Genomic DNA, 20,862 nt, shown 5'->3' with positions numbered 1-20,862 from the left:
CAGTGTAATTTCAAACAAAAACAAAAAGTCCTCAAAATTATTACAAATAATTAAACTGTCCGTAATAAAAAGCAAAGGACAGATACAGTAGAATAAAAAGATATAAATGAAACAAACTTTTGTGATTTAATGTTTATTTTATGCAAGTCTCAACAGTTTACAGCGTACTACAAAAATGAATAATCAAATGTAAAATAAAACAGCATAGTCTTCACTGTAAGGATTAAACTTTGTTTCTTAATAAAGCTAAAAAAATCCTTCACTCAAGAGCAGTATGTGATTTTGTCTTTTTTTGTTTGATTAATAAACACACAAAGCAGCAGGAAAATCACTTTAAGTGCCGCACGGATGTAATTTACCGTCACGCAAGTATTTTCATTCTCAACTCTTTACGTTCATTTATTACAGGACCGACGAAGGTATCCTTAAATAATCACTAAGCGCCGCATTTTTACACATTTTTGCATGTTTGACCGTTTATGCGTGCACCTTGAGGTAAAAGATTTTACATGTCCGTGTTCTGTTCCATCTCTGAGTGCATATCTCCTCCTGAGGAGCAGCGCAAGTTTTCTGTCAAGCTTTTAAAAACATAAAAAAATATATACTTTCAAGCACGTCCCATTTTGCAAATGTCATGTTACATGATTTTACTGATTTGCACGTGTAATTGGGCTTTTATGGAGGAACGAAAGTGCAGCGATGCAAAAGGGGGCGGAATGTGGCATAATAATCGTTTTATCTCGATTATTGTATTTGCATAATCATTGGAGGCCAAAATCGAAATTGAAACCGTTTTTCGATTAATTGCACAGCCCTGATCTCTACATTGACTGTCAGCACCCGCCAGCATCAAACCAACATCACTGTTTCTGGCAGCATGCAGCTAATATATACATACATGCATACATTATATATATATATATATATATATATATATATATATATATATATATATATATATATATATATATATATATATATATATATATATATACACACACACACACAAACCGCAATGTTTGCAAAGACTGCTATAATGTTCGTCTTGGCACTTGAGTTCAAGCCACCTGCTTTGCTGTCTGAAAATTACACAATATGCACATAATTTGTCTGCAAAGAAAACACTGAAAGTATAAATGCTGATGCGACTAAAGCTTCCTCTCAAGCTGAACTGAGTAGTTAGTGAGAATGGCAAAAAGCAGGTCCTTATTGACCAGATGAAGCACAATCTTCCTCATTACACATGCATATGTGCTAGCAAAGCCAGTCCTATAACACAATATGAGTCAGATTTACCGAAAGCCCTTATAATAATAGATATTTCTCTGAATTAATATCCTGCTTTAGCATCCGATTTCAGTCCCCCCCCCATCAAATCAATAAAACCATCCTGCATTCCCTCAAATCTGTCTGCAAAATAAATAAACTGATGATAAGCAAGACCGTCACTTTTTAATGTTATTGAAAATTTCATATGCCTGTTTAGCTTATAAAGTGGTCTGCATCAATAACTGCATTAAACGTTGTTAATCAATAGCCTACCGATGCAGAGATCACTGGCAGCACACTGATGCGTTACGTCAATATAGCCTACATTCCTAGCAGTGCTTCCTAAAAGTCCAGCGGCTTGGCTGCAGAATGCATCCTACTACATAATATATTAAACAAAGCATCATCTTAAACACAGGAAGTTGAGAAGTGCAGTTGTAGAAAAGGATGGCGAAGAACCAACTAAATGAACCAACAAACCCTCTTATCCATGCTTATCCACCTAACAGCCCCAAAATAAATTCCAATCAACCTGCCAGAGGTCAGAGGAGAGAAGCTTCTTGTGCCCAGATACTTACACTCACTGTACTGCTGCAGCTGGGAGAATTCAGCTGGGCTCAGACAGACCCAATCTCCCATCTCAACGGTCAGAGTGCTTGCAGCGAGCCTGGGGAACCACACTGATCGTCCTCAGGTGAGGTATGAGAAGGACATGGTACGATCTGGCATGATTATTTCGACTTTTCTTAGTGACAGATGGTGAATTGGCGTCCCCGATGTGGAGTTGTGAAATGACGGAGGGCCACAAGGACGAAGGCAGTGTGAAGGTGAGGCGTGCTGCGCCACCGGTAGGGGCTGGGATTGGAGTAGCTCTGCGGCGGGGAGGTGCCAGGTGCACACGGAGGAGCAGCTGATGACCTTTCAACTGATGTACTCTATAGAGAGAAGAACCAGAGTTAGAAACGCCAAAAGCAGAATTACTAAGAGTTTTGGTAGTCAATTTACTGGTATTTGCACCATTATTTAATGCCCCCCAAAAGCAGGACTTAACCATTTTGCACTTGTGGCCTTAGAAGAATACATAGAACTGGTTATCATTGCCTCTGCCGGTTTGTGACCCTGTGCTAATTTGAGCTGCTGTCGGTTGACAGTGTTGGTCATTTTGGATGTGAACTGACTGTGTCTGTGTCCTGTCAGTAGATCAACCACAAGACTTTTCACTCCCATCCACGTTTTTATGGAATTGCTCTCCCAAACTAAATATATATACTGTATATATCCTGCAATATAATCAAATCAAATGAAATGATTTTTGGTTTTAGTTTTATTTTCAGTTAGCTATACTATATACATATTTGTATTTTACCTCATAGATTTTAATGTGAAAGGGACAATTAAGCTAAACTTCACTATTGAAATATTGCATCTTTGTTCTGTTTTTCATATTCTCATAACAATATTTGGCAGAACCCCTACAGCACCATCACACGCCCCATTTTGAAGCTGTTTCAGTTTCAGAGGAAATCTCAAGAATAACATCTACAGTAATTCTCTCATTTGTTTCCATTCAAGAGATTTTTTAATTGAAAGAAAAAAAATAAAAAATAAAAATAATCTTTGTCAGTTTGACAACACAAGGGATGCAAAAATCCTTCACAACACATGCATATAACGAAACGCACTGCAAATCCTCACAACACGTATATATTACTTAAGATGGCTAACTTTAATATCCTCGGCTAAATATAATTTCAAGGTTGCAAATCCTTCACAACACATGCATATAATGAAACGCGCTGCAAATCCTCACAACACATGTATATATTACTTAAGATGGCTAACTTTAATATCCTCAGCTAAATATAATTTCAAGGCATTGAAAATAAATTTGCAATGCCTCATTAATTGTTTCTTAATGTGCAAAGTGCTGTGAGGATTTACAGCGTTTCTTAATTTGCATGTGTTGTGAAGTATTTGCAGCGCGTTTTGTTATATGCATGTGTTGTCATGATTTGTAGCGCGTTTCGCTATATGCATGTGTTGTGATGATTTGCAGCGCGTTTCGTTATATGCATGTGTTGTGATGATTTGCAGCGCGTTTCGTTATATGCATGTGTTGTGATGATTAGCAGCGCGTTTCGTTATATGTATGTGTTGTGATGATTTGCAGCGCGTTTCGTTATATGCATGTGTTGTGATGATTTGCAGCGCGTTTCGTTATATGCATGTGTTGTGATGATTAGCAGCGCGTTTCGTTATATGTATGTGTTGTGATGATTTGAAGCGCGTTTCGTTATATGCATGTGTTGTGATGATTTGCAACACTTGTGTTGTCAAACTGATGAAGATGTTTTCTTCATTTGCTGATGTTTTTTCAATTTGCATGTTTTTTCTTAAGTTGCAGCGTGTTGAGCTCTCTCGGCCACCGTAGATTTTAAAACAAACATCAAAGACCAGGTTAATACCTTACAAACAAATGGGAACAACATTACTATTTTACTCCTGGGAGACAGTTAAAAATAAATCTCTCTCTCTCTTTTATTTATATATATTTTTTACAAGGTGTACAAGTCATACTGTATGCTGTCTTTGCCTTCATTTGGACATCTCGTTTGCTCCAGTACACTCAGTTAAAAACAGCATAGCAGAGCTCCTCTATATAGCTGAGAGTTCAAAGGGCCGCTCAGCAAATGACTCACATGGGCCTGGCCAGCTTCTGTGCTCAGCATGCCGTACCAATCAATGTCTCTCGCTCTCTGTCTGCTGAATACTCCTGTTCTGTCTCTATTTCTCTCTCAATTCTGTTCCTCTCCCTGTTTAGACACTCCCGATCAGTTTAAGCAGAGAGAAAAATCATCAGCAGTTTGCCAGCTCATCCACAGGGAGGGAAGAAACTGACATAAAACCTTTTGCGAGGAGCAAAGGCATGAAAAACTGCCGTGATGAGAAGAGGAAAAGACAAAAATCAATGAAGTTGATAGCGCTGCCATGAGTTACAGCATGCCAGGGAGTAATGCCCTCTGGTTTAAAAAGCATAGAGTGATGTGTGATGTTTGTTGTACAAAGTAAAAAAGTTTGAACACAAGGGAGGGCGAAGACAAGGAGTATCATGTGGCCTACACACATTGTACAAAAGTCATTCGAAGGAAAATAAATCATTCTTGGTTAAACATTAAATTGGATTCAAGAGGCATGTACCACATGACCACAAAACAGCCTTTGACATCACCAGCAAAATATATCAGAAGTTTTAGACTTCACAGACTTCACTAAATGAGTGTTGGTTCACACATACATGTCAAATAGATGAAGTGGAATAGTATGTCAGTGCAATAATTCTGCCTAAATGTACAATACTTTGCATGTGAAAGAACTTCAAATATCTTTCTAAATTTACAACAGAAACTGTAGTACAAAGAGTGTTGCATCCAGTTGCAGCAGTAAAAACAGACTTTATTTAAAGACAAAGCCATAGTATGTTCATCAAACCATTAATTAATTAATTATTAATAATAATAATAATAATAATAATAATAATAATAATAATAAATAATAATAAATAAAAAAATTCCCACGCTGTACTGAAAATATACTTGACTCGAACCATGCCTTAAAAACACACTGAACCAGTGTTTTTGTGTTCTGTTACAGCCCTAAAAATGCACAGGTGCTTCTCAATGAATTAGAATGTCGTGAAAAAGTTCATTTCAGTAAAGCCCCTTTCACACTGCCATTCCGGCAAATACAGGGGTAAAGTGTTCCTGTAATTGCTCCCTGGTCGCTAGATTTGGCACTTTCACACTGCCAGTGATGACCCGGTATATGTGCGTGCTTTCATACACAACCCCTGAAGATCCCGTAACGACACGTGACATCAGCGCGTGACGTGTAATGTACGAGTCGACAACGCTTGGAACGTAATACTTTAACTGAAGCAAGCAAACGATGTCTGCGTCAGCGCGGAAAGTGAGGAACTAACTGATCTCTGCTTCATTACAGTTTGCACATATGTTTTCGTCGCGAATGTTGATCTTCCTTCAAAACAGCCGGTAAAAGAGTCGCGCGATAACGCGCGTCATCACTTCGATACGGAATTAGATCTGGCTTTTGTTCACACAGCGCTCGTTCCGGATCGATTACCGCAATGTTACTATGTCCCCGACCCGGGTTCGATTCGGTAATCAATTCCGGGACGTGGTTGCTTTCACACAGAAGGCGTGATTGTGATGATTTAGGCTCACATTTAACCAAAAAAAAATAAAAAATTCACAATCTCAAGAAATTAGTATACTCCATAAGACCAAAAAAAAAAATATATATTGTGAATTGTTGGCCTTCTGGAAAGTATATTAATTTAATGTACATGTACACAATACTTGGTAGGAGCTCATTTTGGTTTAATTACTGCCTCAATTCGGCATGGCATGGAGGTGATCAGTTTTTTGGCACTGCTGAGGTGGTGTGGAAGCCCAGGTTTCTTTGACATTGGCTTTTAGCTCATTTGCATTGTTTGGTCTCTTGTTTCTCATTTTCCTCTTGACAATACTCCATAGATTCTCGATGGGGTTCAGGTCTGGTGACTCTAGGGCCTTGGTTTCCAAATGAAATACAAAACTTCCCTCATTTGAAAAAAGGACTTTGGACCATTGGGCAACAGTCCAGTTCTTCTTCTCCTTAGCCCAGGCAAGACGCCTCAGGAATGTTTTTTTTCTTCCACTCAACTTTCTGTTAACATGCTTGGATACAGCACTCTGTGAACAGCCAATTTATTTGGCAATGAATGTTTGTGGATCCTTGTGAAGGCTGCCAAAGATTGTCTTCTGGACAACTGTCAGATCAGCGGTCTTCCCCATGATTGTGTAGCCTAATAAACCAAACTGAGAGACCATTTTGAAGGCTCAGGAAACCTTTTGAATTGATTAGCTGATTGGCATGTCACCATATTCTAATTTGTTGAGATAGTGAATTGGTGGGTTTTTGTTAAATGTGAACCAAATCATCACAGTTAAAAGGACCAAAGACTTAAACTACTTCAGTCTGTGTGCAATGAATTTATTTAATACCCAGGTTTCACAATTTGAGTTGAATTACTGAAACAAAACTTACTTTTTCACAACATTCTAATTCATTGAGAAGCACTTGTACTATTGTAACTGATAAACAAAAAATGAAAGAGCAAATAAAGGGCAAAGTATGGCCATCTGTTGTGAATAGATATAGATAAAGATCTTGGTGTAGGTACTAGTACAGCTGTTTTGAAACAGAGAACTGAGTGGAATCTTGCCTGTTATTCTCAAGTCCCAAAATAAATCATCCAACCCAACTAAACTCTGAACTGACTTGTATTTATGGACCTTTCAGACAAGAGAGCACACACACACACGCTAATATATATTTAGCATTTTAAAACATTATTTAAAAGCCAATATAATCATAAATACGTGCATATAACCTCACTTCAGAAAAGACGTCCGTAATTCATATAATTTCTTCAGCACTAGAACAGACACAGAAACACAATCCTCCAAGTAATAATTCTAAAACAATAGTTTTAATCTCATATTTGATTAGTTTAATGTATTTGAAAAGAGTGATGCATAAATTATGTGCCACTCCTGGATAAAACCACATCAGCAGAAAACAGGATCTTAATTGAAACATTGCTTTAAATTAAGTTTGATCATCGATGATTATCTTTGTATAATTAAATGATCTATTCAGTAATGAGGAATCAGGCAAGCTTGTCTGGTAGCAGACAGAATAACAGAAAGACAAATAAGTCAGTGATAACTCATGGAAACACTGACATTAGTGTGTACTGTAAGCATAAACAGCTTACATTTCAATTAATAAGAGACTCCATATGAAACACCATTGATTTTCCCCCATAACTCATTTTACTTCACAAGGATTTATTGGTCCATATATCAAGGACGTCATTTTTGTTACCATCTGTGACTTCAGAGGGAATTTGCTTTTCTCTTGTGGAACATTTCACACAGAGAACCAAAAATAGACCTGAATTATTCCTGTGGGACATGACCCAACGCAATAACTCTGAATTACACACAATATTTTGATTCCCAAAATTAAACACTCTTTTCAGCTTTGCAAAAATGCCATCAATACATGATCTAGGATAAATAATATAAAGACTTGTCATAACTATGCTAGCCACTTGATAGATATGTTCCAAATCATATCCATAGCAAAATTAGTGCAACATTGTAGCGAACAAAAAAAAGGTTGGATTTGAGCTTTAGTGGTCTAGTGAGAAGGCCTGGGTTTCTGCCAACCCTTAAAATAACTCCTGTTTCACACGTTATTCACAATCTGCAAGTCAGAATCAAAATAGCCAAGCATATATTTATTTTATTATAGAGAGTTCAAAGTGGATTTAAAAAATCCTGCTCAGAGGAAGAGGCGCAGATTTCTTCTGCGTTAAGTAGGGTGGGGGTGGGGGGTGGGGGTTATTATTTTACAAATCGTAATTTTAGGAATTTTAAATTTTCAAACATAAAGGAAAATCGATTTTTATAAAGCTATTAAAATGATCATAAAATGATTGATACAACAAAATAGTTATTGTTTTTCTGGACTAATGTGTCCAACACATGTCCTGGTCCATTCGATGCAGTAATCATTCATCTTACCTTCACATCCCTCTTTGCCCTTAACATCCCTCTTACCTTCACAGACTTCACTTAAAAGTACATTTGATAATGTTTCATGTGAAAAAACCACCATTAACCGTTAAGCGTTTTTCACATTAAGAGTTTTAGAATGTCAGCACATTACACTGGAGGGCCATTCGCAGACAGTGGTTTTGCATTCCATTGCACTTCTCTTCCATTGCTTTCCTATGTAAATATGCGCTAGATGGATGTTTCTGGTCTTTGCCCTCATATTTCACATTTTTCAAGTCTGATGTATTGCAGTTTTTAAGATGTTAAAGTGTTGAGATAAAATAGGTTTTCTCTTCCGTATCAAGAAACGCCCATGCAATATTTATGTAACTTTGGTTAGGGACTTTAGAAAATGTTGGTTTTTATGCAGACTAAGGGCATTTCAGACCTGTATATTGTTTGTTTTGTTCTGAAACAGGGACTTAATTTCTTACAATGTTGCCTTTTCTTCTTGGTTAGGCTTGCTTTCACAAGGCAACATTACAAATTGCACCAACTTTGTGAGTCACATGTGAGTAAAACTGTCCTTTAATTGGTCAAAGTTTACTTGTTTACTTTCCTCATCAAGACTTTTGCCTTTTATCAAAGAAATAATAAAGCACCATCAGGTGTTGATGAAATAATAGGATCACATTACTGTGCCTCAAACAGAAAGGCTGAAAATTTCGCTTTATCGAGGTGATGTAATTTCCTGCTGCTAGAACACTGCAAAAATTAAATCCACCTGCACTGTCCTAATGAAATAAGACATGCTGTACTGAGTGCTAAAATGGAAAATGGAAGGTAGAGTCAAGGTGAACAGATGAAAAAAAAAAACCCACAAAACAAGAGTACAGACACTATAAACATAACTGTCATCTAATGAGATGAAAGGTTTGTGGTGACGGATTTAATTCTAGTATCGCCACACAATGGAAAATATTTCTGATCCTCCCACCATGCAAAATGCCTTTCTGTTTTCTCTATTCCCCTTTACAGTTAAAAATAACCCAGGTTTCTTCCTGTGTGGGTTTCCCTCATCACTCATAGTATTTTCTCTTGCATCCTCCTCCTGACAATGTAAGCTATACAACCCTACGTTATTACTGTCAAGGACAGAATTCACTAATAAGCCAGTAAAGGAAACGTGTACATTAAAGGAAGGATCAAGAAACAAGGTTAATGGCTGTATTGTGCAAAAGTGTCTGTATGTGTGCTAATGGGCTGCTGGAGCCACGCGCTGATCAACAGGATCGGGCCTCCCTCTGTGTGGAGAGGGATTCTGTTTGCTCAGACAGTTTCCTGGCAACCTGACGTCACAAGTTAGCAGCAAGGAGATGAACTGAAAGCGGTTGTGGGTTTGTGTGTGTGTGTGTGCATCTGGAGGAGTTTGTGTGCACTGGTGCGTTATGTGTATGTACCAGGCCATAAGACGTGTTATCATTCTCATATTCCCTTAGCATAAACATAAAAAAGGTACAGGAAGTGCACTGCACCAATATTTCGACAGGGAAACCCATATATAAATTGTGCATTTATGCTTACAAACCAACCTAATGGACTTGCAAAACTACGAGTTTTACATTTATACCCTTCCCTCCCTCACCCCAATATTCCTGCTAACAAATGCAAAAAGCCCTGCAAATTAAGCATGCTCCGTAGAATTATTGTTTTGACATGGTGCTTTATGATTATGATTTCTATGTATATACTGAAGCATACTCAACACATTTTCACTTAACAATTTAAGATGTTAATATGATGTAAAAATCTTAACTTATGACATGTATATATATATATATATAACATTTTTACGTCATATTAACATCTTAAATTGTTAAGTGAAAATGTGTTGAGTATTTATATATATATAAATTTATATATATATATATATATATATATATATATTGTTGCAATTTATATATATATAAATTGCAACATATTTTATTCTTATCCATACTTTATAATTCTGAATAAATATCAAGTAAAAAAAAGAAAGAAGTACATTGCAATAATAGCAAAGAATAGAAACATTTCTTATCATTGTTCTGCTTGATATTTTTGTGGAAACTGTAATTTTTTTTCCATTTGATGAATAGAAAATTCAAAAGAACAACATTTACTAGAAACAAAAGTGAATAAAAGCACTTTTAAACAGTAGCATATACAGTACAACCAGAATTCACAGCTACAATTTGCAATACATCACAGTAACGCATAAACATGACGACAAACACAAGACGTAGTAAAACACAGCAGTGACAGTTCCATCGACTGTTTACAATCTTTCTCACACTGAATCCTATCCGCTGAACCCTGAAGGTGCTCTTAAAGTGTCCACCTGACTTAGAAGCCAGTGGAAGCTCAAAAAAAAAAACTCTGTAGACCAGACTGCAACAGGAACGTGGTCTAGACTGGGACACAGAGCATGTTGTACAACTATAGGCTTGTTCAGTGAATGCAGATCTTACTCAGAGTTACTTATATTGTCTCTCAGTCCCATTAAACAGAATGAGCCTCGTTATTTTCCCTCTCCCCCCACTCTCTCCTGTCTAGCAGTGAAGAAATGCATGTACCTTATTCCATTTGCCTCTGTGTCTCCAACTGACACTCCATTATCCTCCAGCCCTGGAGTATTTATACCATTCCCTCACATCCCTTTCTCTGTAGCCATCTATATTAGATCTTTCTCTCTTCCTCCCCCAATTCCCTATAAACTATATCAGCTCGGTATATGACGCATCTCCTTTTCATGTAGAATTTATGTGACCATCTTTTTGCATGTACCTCCTTATTTTACCCTTTCTCAGATTTATTATTATAGGTCATTTTATGTAACACACTGATATTTTCTCTATATAATAAGTTAAATAGTTTGTATCAGAATTGTATGATTTTTTTGGAATAATTCCTTACATTTATATAGTGATTTTCTGTGCACTGAACCATCACCAGTGGGGGGAATGTTTGAATGATTTGCACTAAGAATTTTGAATGTGGGCGCAACAGTTTCAGTGTGACAGATGTGACGGACTCCTGTACTGCCCACAGTGGAAAGGAACTTCACGGATCTAAAAGTGGTTTACAGATAGACCAGAAATCTCAGTGGCCTCAGCGATTTTCAGTTGAACTGTTGATGGGGCTACAGTATGAGCAACTTTGGTCCTCCTCACATCATCCCTTACCACTCTGCCCCTTTCGGTTTCCGATAACCATATTAATCATATTTGCACTATTCATTACCATAAGAAACGGTCTGTAGCTGTTTGTTTCACACACACACACACACACACACACACACCCCTCCCTTTGACTACTGTGTTTAAATTAAACTACTTTTATGGACTAACCCAAACAAACCCTAACCTTATTTTCGGCATATGAAAATATTTAGTCCCTTTTTAGCTCATTCTATAAAGTAGATGCATTTGTGTCCCTCAAATGCATATGGGTAAAAATGTATTTAATATTAACAGATACAGATACATTTACAAACCAAATTATATTGAAATAAATGCTAGCATTTCATCTCTATTCATTCTATACACCCAAAGACAAACACAAAAATACAGAAAAAGCAATAATACTGTGAAATATTTCATTTTAAAATAGCTATGTTCTATGTGAATATATATTTTTTAAAATGCAATATATTCCAATGAATTCACTCTAATATGCTGATTTGATGCATTTTTATAACTTATTATTTTTGTGGAACATATGTATTTTTGTGATACATTTGAAGGATTCTTTGATAAATAGAAAGCACCAAAAAAAAAAAAAAAAAAACCTACTCAGATTCATCTTCTGAGTATGACCACTGCACTAGTCTCCTGAACCACCGTGCAGAAGAACACAACCAAATTAGGACATTAATTCCGAAAGGGATAAAGAGAGAGGGAGAGGTGCACTGCTGTCCAGCTATGGCAGTAATATCACACACCTCCAGCGGGACAGCGGACAGGCTCACACACACACAGCTGATACACAGGAGAATGAGACAGTAGCTGTGATGAATGAAGAACCTGTGGAAACTAGTCGACCAAACAATGGGAGGTTAGTGAGGGGCACAGATATACCAAAATCCCAGCTTTCATAAACAGGCCGTTATAGAATTAAACAACACGGCTGGGCTGCAGAGGTCACAGTCCAGTCAGAGCCAACAGCGGCGCTGACATGTGCACCCTTCACCACTCATTACAGTTTTTACAGTTTTGCTAACCCACAAAGAGTTGCTTGTCACAGTTTGAAGTCTGATAAGGTATGGTGTAATATTTTTGTCTCAACTTCTCCACAGATAGCCTCTGCGGTCTGGCGTGCAGCCGGCAGAAAGAGCTCTGACAAAGTGGATGAAAGTGGCAGCTAAAGATGAGACATTGCCAAATCATAGGGAAGAGTCTGGAGGAGACCCGATAGGTCCATTTCACTGACAGAAAATGGCTTTTCCCATGAAACTCCCAGTCATGTGCTTACAGAATTATAAGAATGGGGGTGGGGGGGGTATATTGCAACAAGTCTAGATGGTTAACTTGATAACATCTCTTCTTACAAAAACATTTTCTTTTTCTGTTTTAAGCAGTGCATATTTATTTCACCACTCATATTAATAGGTTACAATTTTCACACAATGTGTGAGAGGACCGTGGGGGTGAATACAGTTTCAACACTTTTTTTTTTTCTTTTTGTCATTGTTGTTGTGTGTAGAGATCTGAAGGCAGTATAAAACAGATCATTTTTCTTGAAACGATCAAGTTTGTAATAGTCAATGTCACAATCTCAACAGCCATTTTATAATCAGCCCTGTGATGTCCTATATATCCATAACACTTTATATCCTCTCTACACACATATAATACATATTTTAAACTATATCTTAAAATGTATATTTATATTGGTTTCAATTTATGTTTTAAATGTATGGCCAAAGAACGAACAGTGGAACAAATCAGCAAGAGAAGAAACAACCAATTATCACACACACACACACACACACTAGAACACACAACTTGAGCAGAAATGTCATCTGATTGATGGATGCACTGAGGGCATTTAGGTATGGATCTTCTTCTGGGCCTGTGCAGGTATTGCTGTCAGGGTAAAGATTCATTTTTTCCTACTGATTTCACAGAAGCAGAATCAGCTAAGCATATCGAGGCCTAAAGAGCAGACAGAAGCGTTTAACCAGCATTTCTGTTGGTGCTTACTCCATTGCTGTTTGGCCTATCCGATGCATTTACATGACATGCCTTTTAGAGTTTTCTCTTCTCACATCAAACACAACTCGGTGACTCTCTAAGTGCGAGCAACCACAAAGCAATCTTTGTGATGTTCACAACTGTAATTACTTACAGCTGCATTTACCACTTATGCATTAGCAAAGTGTTTGCCTGAACTGAGACTTAGCATAATATCCTTAATGGTCCAAAACAATGTAATGGATGGTTGCCTTTGACATGCACTGCTGAAATTGAGCAATGCCAAATAGGCATACATAAAGCAATCAATCTCAAAACACAGATATCCCATTATTTAGGCATATGGGCTGCTTTGCAGTTGTGCCAAATCGGAAAATCGATCTAAAGAGTCTCTTTTTCTCTTTATAAATGTTTAAATGAAGTATAAATAAAAGTAAATGATGCAGACATACATATAAAAAATATAGAAATTATATTTACAGCAGGGTCAAGTTTTATTTTTTATTTTACTCATATGAATAAGTGGAAGAACACAGAATAGGGAATACATTTAGCTTTTTACCATTCCTTAAGTGACTCTCTGAGCTGAAAAAACATGAGCAATCTTTTCCTCTTTCTCTCTCTCTCTTCTCCTGGGGCCTGCATGCTCAGAAAATCCTGGGAGTATTTACAGAGGTTGGATGTCATGGCAACAGGAGGGTTTGGTTCGAAATTGCAATGCAACGAGATGGAAAAGCCAGGCAATACCTGCTCTGAGTCACAGCTTAAGGGAAACCTACTGCCCTTCAATCCGGTCCGGATGTCTATTAATGGAACTCAACATCAACAACAGAGCGCTAACGATGTGGCAGACCAAAGGTGAAAAATGACTTGATTTCCATATTTCTGAATTCAGAAAAAAAGTAAAAAATGAATGCAATGATAATGTATAAGAAATATTATATGAAATGAATGCAATTTACATTATGCAACAAATACTACATATAATTAATATGCAATTATTCTTATTTTACAACAACAGGAGAGACTTATACCATAAAAAACAACTAAAACTGCAGAAAAATATATAATTATATTCACATAATTAATATTTTTGTTACATTTAATAATATTATTACTATTATGACAGTACAGTACAGTAACTGATCATGACATGGAAATAGAAAGAGGAAATGCACTAAGGTACTGAAAACCACAGTACTATATGGTATTTCTAAAATAAAACAGCATACTCCCTTTCTATTTGTTTTGAAAACTTTCACACTAAAACAGACCGTCTGAGTGGCTTTCGTAATGTGTGCTTCCAGTGAGGACACCAGGATAAATCACTGTGCTTCTCCAACAGACAGAAACATATTCATCTACCCGAGAGCAGCATAGTAAAGATGAGAGACAAGCCAAAGACAACAGTATGATCAGTGAGTGTTTATTCAGGCTCTCCGTTATTGTGGACTCCATTAAGATACTCCGCTGCTGACTGCCGTTTTTGACCTTGGGTAGTGTGTCTTTGTTTCTACCCTGTGTGTCTTTTTCTAATGAATGAGAGCATATCGAATTGCAAACATGCATCCAAATATTTAGCCCTTTCTGAAGACTGACAACATGAATTGTGTCTTCAAGCAGCTACAGCGAAAAACTCTCTCTCTCTGACACACACACACACCGCACACTGTTTCTGCTCCACAGATCCTGTTGAGACATGAAGACCCTGTGCCTTTGGTGATTACAAGATGAGCAGTAATTAAGCAAGCCGATTTGAGATTTAGGAGCATCTCCCAATTACATGACAGCACAGGTTTGTGAAGAGAATGAATCATCCCACACATCAAAATTGATTACATTCCCTCACAACAGAGATTGTGGGTCGCTCCAGGACATCACGGGAGATGACAAACAAACCTGGTCAAATGGTCGAGCTGCATTCCCCACACAAATCAACAGAATCCATCAACAAACCATCTATCCATCATCCCATGGCACTGATCTCTCAAGTGAGTGTGAAATATAAACACTATCTGCACTCACCTCTGACATGACAGACAGACTATGACAATACAGACCATAACAAAAGCACTTAGCAGGAAACATCCTGCACGTGAACTCTACAAAGCACAGGAAACACCCCAAATCATCTCCTGTGAGCAACAGAAAACCAAAATAAAGACAAAACACACCAATTAATTCAAAAAGCTAGATAAATGAGCACGTTCTGATGCGACAGTATCATTTGTTGACAAGAGAACAGACAACGTGAGAGGAAAACAAGGGTCACTGGCTCAGCAGATTGCACTTATAAGTGAGCGAGCAGAAAACAGATGTGTGTGAGAAATCGTCCCCTACCTCTGCTTGTTCAGGTGATGGTGTGCGTCAAATCCTGCCTGATCTGAGTGCTGTCACGTTCACGGCATGGATGGGCTCACAAACAAAATGCTACAGGCAGTGGTGGAACCAGCTCAGTCAGCGGCAGAAACATCCCTTCCCTCCTGCATGAATTAATGAAACCTTCTCTCGCTCGCGCTCGCGCTCGCGCTCTCTCCCTCTCGTGATTATCCTTCAGTGTTGTACGCAACACTCGCCTTTGGCTGTAGCGGATGAAAATGTCCCTGCACTTTCTTTTCTGACAGCCTGTTTACAGAGCTCTCTGCTTCTCTCGCTCTCTTGCTCTGCACACACTCTCTCTCATCAACAGAGCAATATCAAAGTGCTTCTCACAGGGCCAGCCCTCCCCCTTGTGAACAACCCTTACCACCACAGTTAGTGCCCTCTCCAGTTATTTTTTTTATATATATAAAATGTGCTTTAATGTAGAATAAAATCTAAAATCATTTATGTCTTTAATGCCTTTTTGGCAATAAAAGAAAACTCAATAATGAATAAAGAATCTTGAATAATGTGACAATTGTATTGTTTACATCATCTTTAAAAAAAGAATGGCTTCAAAAGACATTAAAATAGCCTTTATGCAGTCATTTACTGATTTAATACATGTTCTATATTTTTCTTCTTCATTTATTTTATACAGTACTGTTAAAAAAAATGTGCAAGAAATTAATACTTTTATACAGTAGCCTAATGATGCATCAAATTGATAGACATTTATGTTAAGGTTTTTTTTCACAGCTTATACTAGGCTATATGCATGGTTTCAACAAACATTAAATCGGCACACCTGAAAATGCACCCCTTTACAATGCAAGTAAACCACTCATATGCGACTGAATCTTCTGGGTGACTAAATCATTTCTATTGTTATATTCTTCGATTTCAATCCTCAGTGTGTAAGTTGGAGGCTAAGTACAAGTTTAGCACAGATATATTTTCATTCGCCGAACACTCCATAGTTTCATCTTTACTTTTACACTTCATCTCAATGGATGCACAGCACACCTGTGTTTGACGTACTGTAAACTCCAGAGTGAAGGCGCACAACTCACCATCGCTTTTCTGAGAGCACTGTTTCTCACATAGAAACAAAGAAAGAGATAGAGAGACTGATAGAGTCTTATACGATGCAGAATTGATGCGCTACATGTAAACAATATTCTTTGTTGTAATTTGCTGTAAAATGTAGAATTATTCAGCTTTTAAGAACAAATAGAAGATATGCCAGTTTCTCCAGTAGTGGACAGAACTAATACACAAACTGCTATCTCATTGGCTGGCTCTCACCTTTCATCCCTATTTTGATTTAAGGAAATCAGTCCAAGCGAATGCTGACAACATGATTAATATTCATGAACCCAGAAGCTTAATCCTTGGTGCACTTTTTTGTTATTAGTAGTAGAATTAGTAGTAGAAAGAATCTTCTTCCTCTTCTTCTTCTTCTTCTTTTGTATACGGTGAACACAAAACACAAAAACAGCAGTAGAACAGCAATGATAATAACAGCAATGCAAATAAACAGCAATGAAAATAAACAGCAATGACAATCTGAAAAATAGTAGTAGTATTTAAGCAGTACTAGCATGCATAATAATAATAATCATAATAATAAAAATGGTGATGATAACAATAATACCTTGATGTGATGAAAGGCAACATTAATATCAATAAAAAAGTAATACTAATAATAATAATAATAATAATGTAATAACAATAGTAATAATAATAATGTAATGATGACTCACCCAACACTTACCACACCTATCCTCCCTTCTGTGTCAGTGTCATGTTTTTTTTTTTCATTCACAGTATGATTACTTTATGTAAGCTGAGGTGGTGCATTAAAAGAAGGGTGTGGTGCATTAAAGTGTTGTATATGTTGGGTGCAGATTTTATTTAGTTATATCTATATGTTTAAAGTATATATATTTAGTGTTATGAGCTTCATTAAACAGTTACCGTCCTTATACAAAATATCATCACATCAACATCATCTTATTACTGTTCAATGTTTCTATGATATTAATAATGATAATAATATTGGAAACACTCATAGTATTACTAAAAACTTGTGTAAATATGTATAATAATATGTGAATAAATAAATAATTGGGACGAGTGTGTCAGATTTGTAAGAGTTAAATGAGGTCTGATCTGTTGTGTTGTGGTTTCGAAGTATAATTCTAAGGAGGTGAAAAATGTTCATTGAACATAACTGAAACCCTGTAAACCCCAAGACAGCAGAATGTTAAACCTTAACGTCTCTCCCTATATTAATCTTGTGCAAAAACACACAAAATAACACTTCATCTAGACATTTATACTCCTTCTACAGTCTGATGCAAAGCATGCTGGGAACTATAAATCTGTTGCAACTTAGTCAAAAGTTTAGCTTACTACAATCAGATTTTGAGTTCACGTAACTTTTTTCTATTAAGTACAATGAACTTTCAGAAGGTTATACACAGGAATTACACAGTAGAGATGAAATAATAACACTAATATAAGAAACACATAATATTAAATTATGCAGTAAGAAATTTAAAACATTGCAATATACTATTTGGTGAAACAAACTCATTTTATTACATTAATTTAAACTGTTTGGTTTTACAGCAATTAATGAGCCCTTATAGGACATTTCCTGTTTCAAAAGAAAAATCCTTGTCAACACAGAAAAAGACAACAGTGCTTGTTGAATGTTTTCATGGGGGCTTAAGAAAACCATAAACACAAAATTGATTTCAGTTATGTCAGTTGGGAAAGTGAGCCACAAAGCTTTTATTCAATAGAAAATTTATATTTCAGATTTCAAAAAATATTGATGGGACATTCATAGATACTGAAAGTTTTTTTGTTTGGCACTTTTTGTATATAAGCCGCTTTTTGGAACCTTTATTTTTAAGACTGTAATAGTGAGAAACTTTGTCGATGTCACATTGGGATGATATAATGGTCCCTCAATGGATGATGGGATGAGACCAGGGCTTATCAGCTGAATAGGGAATTAAGCTGTAACACCATCACTCCATCACTTAATTTGACAAGCAGAAAAGGGGACAGAAATAGCGCTGGAGCGCTCCTCCCCTGCTCCGATGATCAAAAGCAGACTGTTTATGTCTGGCCTGACTGTCACCTAAGGTATGCCATCCCCTTATCATTTTTTCTATTTTTTAAAAAGGAGAGCAATCATGAATTTGCTCTAAAAGACCTTTTTAGGTAAGTGGTTTCAATCAGAGCACATGTGCTGACCCTTAAGCCTCTGGCTTGTTGAGATTTTGCAGTTGAAGGACACCGAGAGATTAGATCACACACTCTTACTATAGACAAAAAAGGAAAATAAGAAGACTAAATGATAAGACGGTCCTCACTGGGATCATTTCAGAATGGTAAGCTGGCTGTCTTGTGCATACAGTAATCAGTGTTTAGGAAACGTGTAGGAGTGTCAACATGAGGAGACGTCTGTATTTCCTAGAAGAGTGGTAGAGGTAACAGAAGAACCGCATCAAAATGCTTTTTGCACTTGCACAAAACAGCACATTATCAGAAAAACCCACAAAGTGTTTTCACATGGTAAAATAGACACAATTTTTAAAAAGACGAGAGAAATGCAATAAGGAGAGGAAAATGTATATAGGTCTACAGGGCTGCGTAAGGTGTCTGTTCTTTGTCTCTGGTTTTCTCTAGTGCTCTCTCGCTTTCTGAGGGGACTTTCCCCTTCGCTGTTAGAGCTGGAGGCGTTGCCTTGTGCCAGCAGAGTGTATGCTTTCACTTCCTGTCCCTATCTTATTGTCCTCTTTGTTTAAAGAAATGGAAAATACTGTAATGAACCAAGATTATGAATGAGAAATCTCAAGGTCGGTTCTCTATCTATCTATCTATCTATCTATCTATCTATCTATCTATCTATCTATCTATCTATCTATCTATCTATCTATCTATCTATCTATCTATCTGTCTGTCTGTCTGTCTGTCTGTCTGTCTGTCTGTCTGTCTGTCTGTCTGTCTGTCTGTCTGTCGGACAGAAACAGGCGTTTGCTTCTGAATCCAGCACTGGGTTGATTATGATCCAGTGTGGGATCCTGCATAGAGTCTGTGGGGAAGACAGCAGGCTACCGGGAGAGAGACCCTCACACAGTGTCCAGAAGGACAAGAAAGAGCTTGGGGGTGGAATTCACTTGCTATTTTTATCCCTCCAGCTGTCCCATCTCCCCAGTGAGCGGAAGTGCTGTCCTTCGCTCCTCACCTCAGAGTCCACTGGGAGCGGTCACCTCATTCTCATCACGAGTGAGAGCACCCTGGGAATAAAACTTCCTGTCTCACTTTTTTCCCCCTCATTTACTGTGCAATCACGCATGAACACGACAGTCTGCAGTTGTATCTTGTGGTAAAAGCAATGCTCTCCTGCCATTGCATATGCCACTTAGCATCAATTGCCTTGTCGGACATCTTTCAAAGAAACATATAGTAGGCCTTTAGCAGTAGTAGTATGAGTGTGTGTGTGTGTGTGTGTGTGTGTGTGTAGGAGGAGTGTGAATTGTAAGACATGCATGGAACAGTATCAACAGACAACGCAAAAGAAGCTGAAAACAGACTGCAAATCATACAAAATAATATTTTGTTACATTTCTGTCAGTATATGTCATGAATAGTGGTGTATCTGGTTGCATGTTGTAGTTATCACTTTTTAAGTTGTTAAAAAAAAAAGACTCCCACACTATAATCAGAAGACACTATTATGATACTGGCTTCTCACAAATCCCACTGAGGAAAGATTTGGGATGAAGCCTATAGTAACACCATTCAAAAGTTTGAGTCAGTACAAGTATGATTATTATTTTTTAATTAATAATTGTATTCAGTGAAGAATAAAACAAAAAGCTAATTCTGAACATATAAATGCAGCACTGGTAAAACAGACTTAAAAAACTTTTGAATGGTAGTGTATAGTTAAGTGAATACACCATAATTATAATTAGAAAAATGTGCAGGATTTAAGGTTCACTTCATGGAGTATTGCATTTCAGCAACAACAGGAAGTGATCTTTCCCAATACAGTCTCACACTATGTTCCAATTAAAGTGTAAACAATCCAGCATTTTAATTCCAAATTTCCGCACTATTAAGTAGTTACAGATGTGAAATTAAAAATAGTAAGAAGACAGATTAGGAATGTCCTAAAGGCTATAATTTTAATGGGGGGGGGGGGGGGGGATCAGCTCTGCATTAATGCACAACTTAGCGGGTGACAGACAACCATGGCTCCATTACATCTCCACCCCATAATGAGATCCAATGCTACATCACTGGGCTGGCAGGCTCATCCCCAGAGACTCCAGGACAGGAAGAAG

General features: G+C 37.2%; 1 protein-coding gene across 2 annotated transcripts in view; it reads right to left on the bottom strand.

The window, feature by feature from the left end:
- Positions 1-15,824, bottom strand: part of LOC128019732 (diacylglycerol kinase beta) — an 80,821-nt gene extending 64,997 nt beyond the window's left edge. Inside the window, exons 1-2 of one of the 2 annotated variants that reach the window (XM_052605901.1) lie at positions 15,470-15,824; positions 1,848-2,204 (exon numbers count right to left, since the gene is read on the bottom strand). In XM_052605901.1, the coding sequence (XP_052461861.1) occupies positions 1,848-1,908 (61 nt within the window). In that variant the 5' untranslated portion in view covers positions 1,909-2,204; positions 15,470-15,824. The remainder of the gene's footprint in view (positions 1-1,847; positions 2,205-15,469) is intronic. The other variant, XM_052605902.1, reaches the window with a different exon arrangement.
- Positions 15,825-20,862: the final 5,038 nt, after the last annotated feature.

This window comes from Carassius gibelio, chromosome A9 (assembly GCF_023724105.1).
Source record: "Carassius gibelio isolate Cgi1373 ecotype wild population from Czech Republic chromosome A9, carGib1.2-hapl.c, whole genome shotgun sequence".
In the NCBI taxonomy this organism is placed as follows: domain Eukaryota; kingdom Metazoa; phylum Chordata; class Actinopteri; order Cypriniformes; family Cyprinidae; genus Carassius; species Carassius gibelio.
This window is presented reverse-complemented; position numbering and strand designations above follow the sequence as displayed.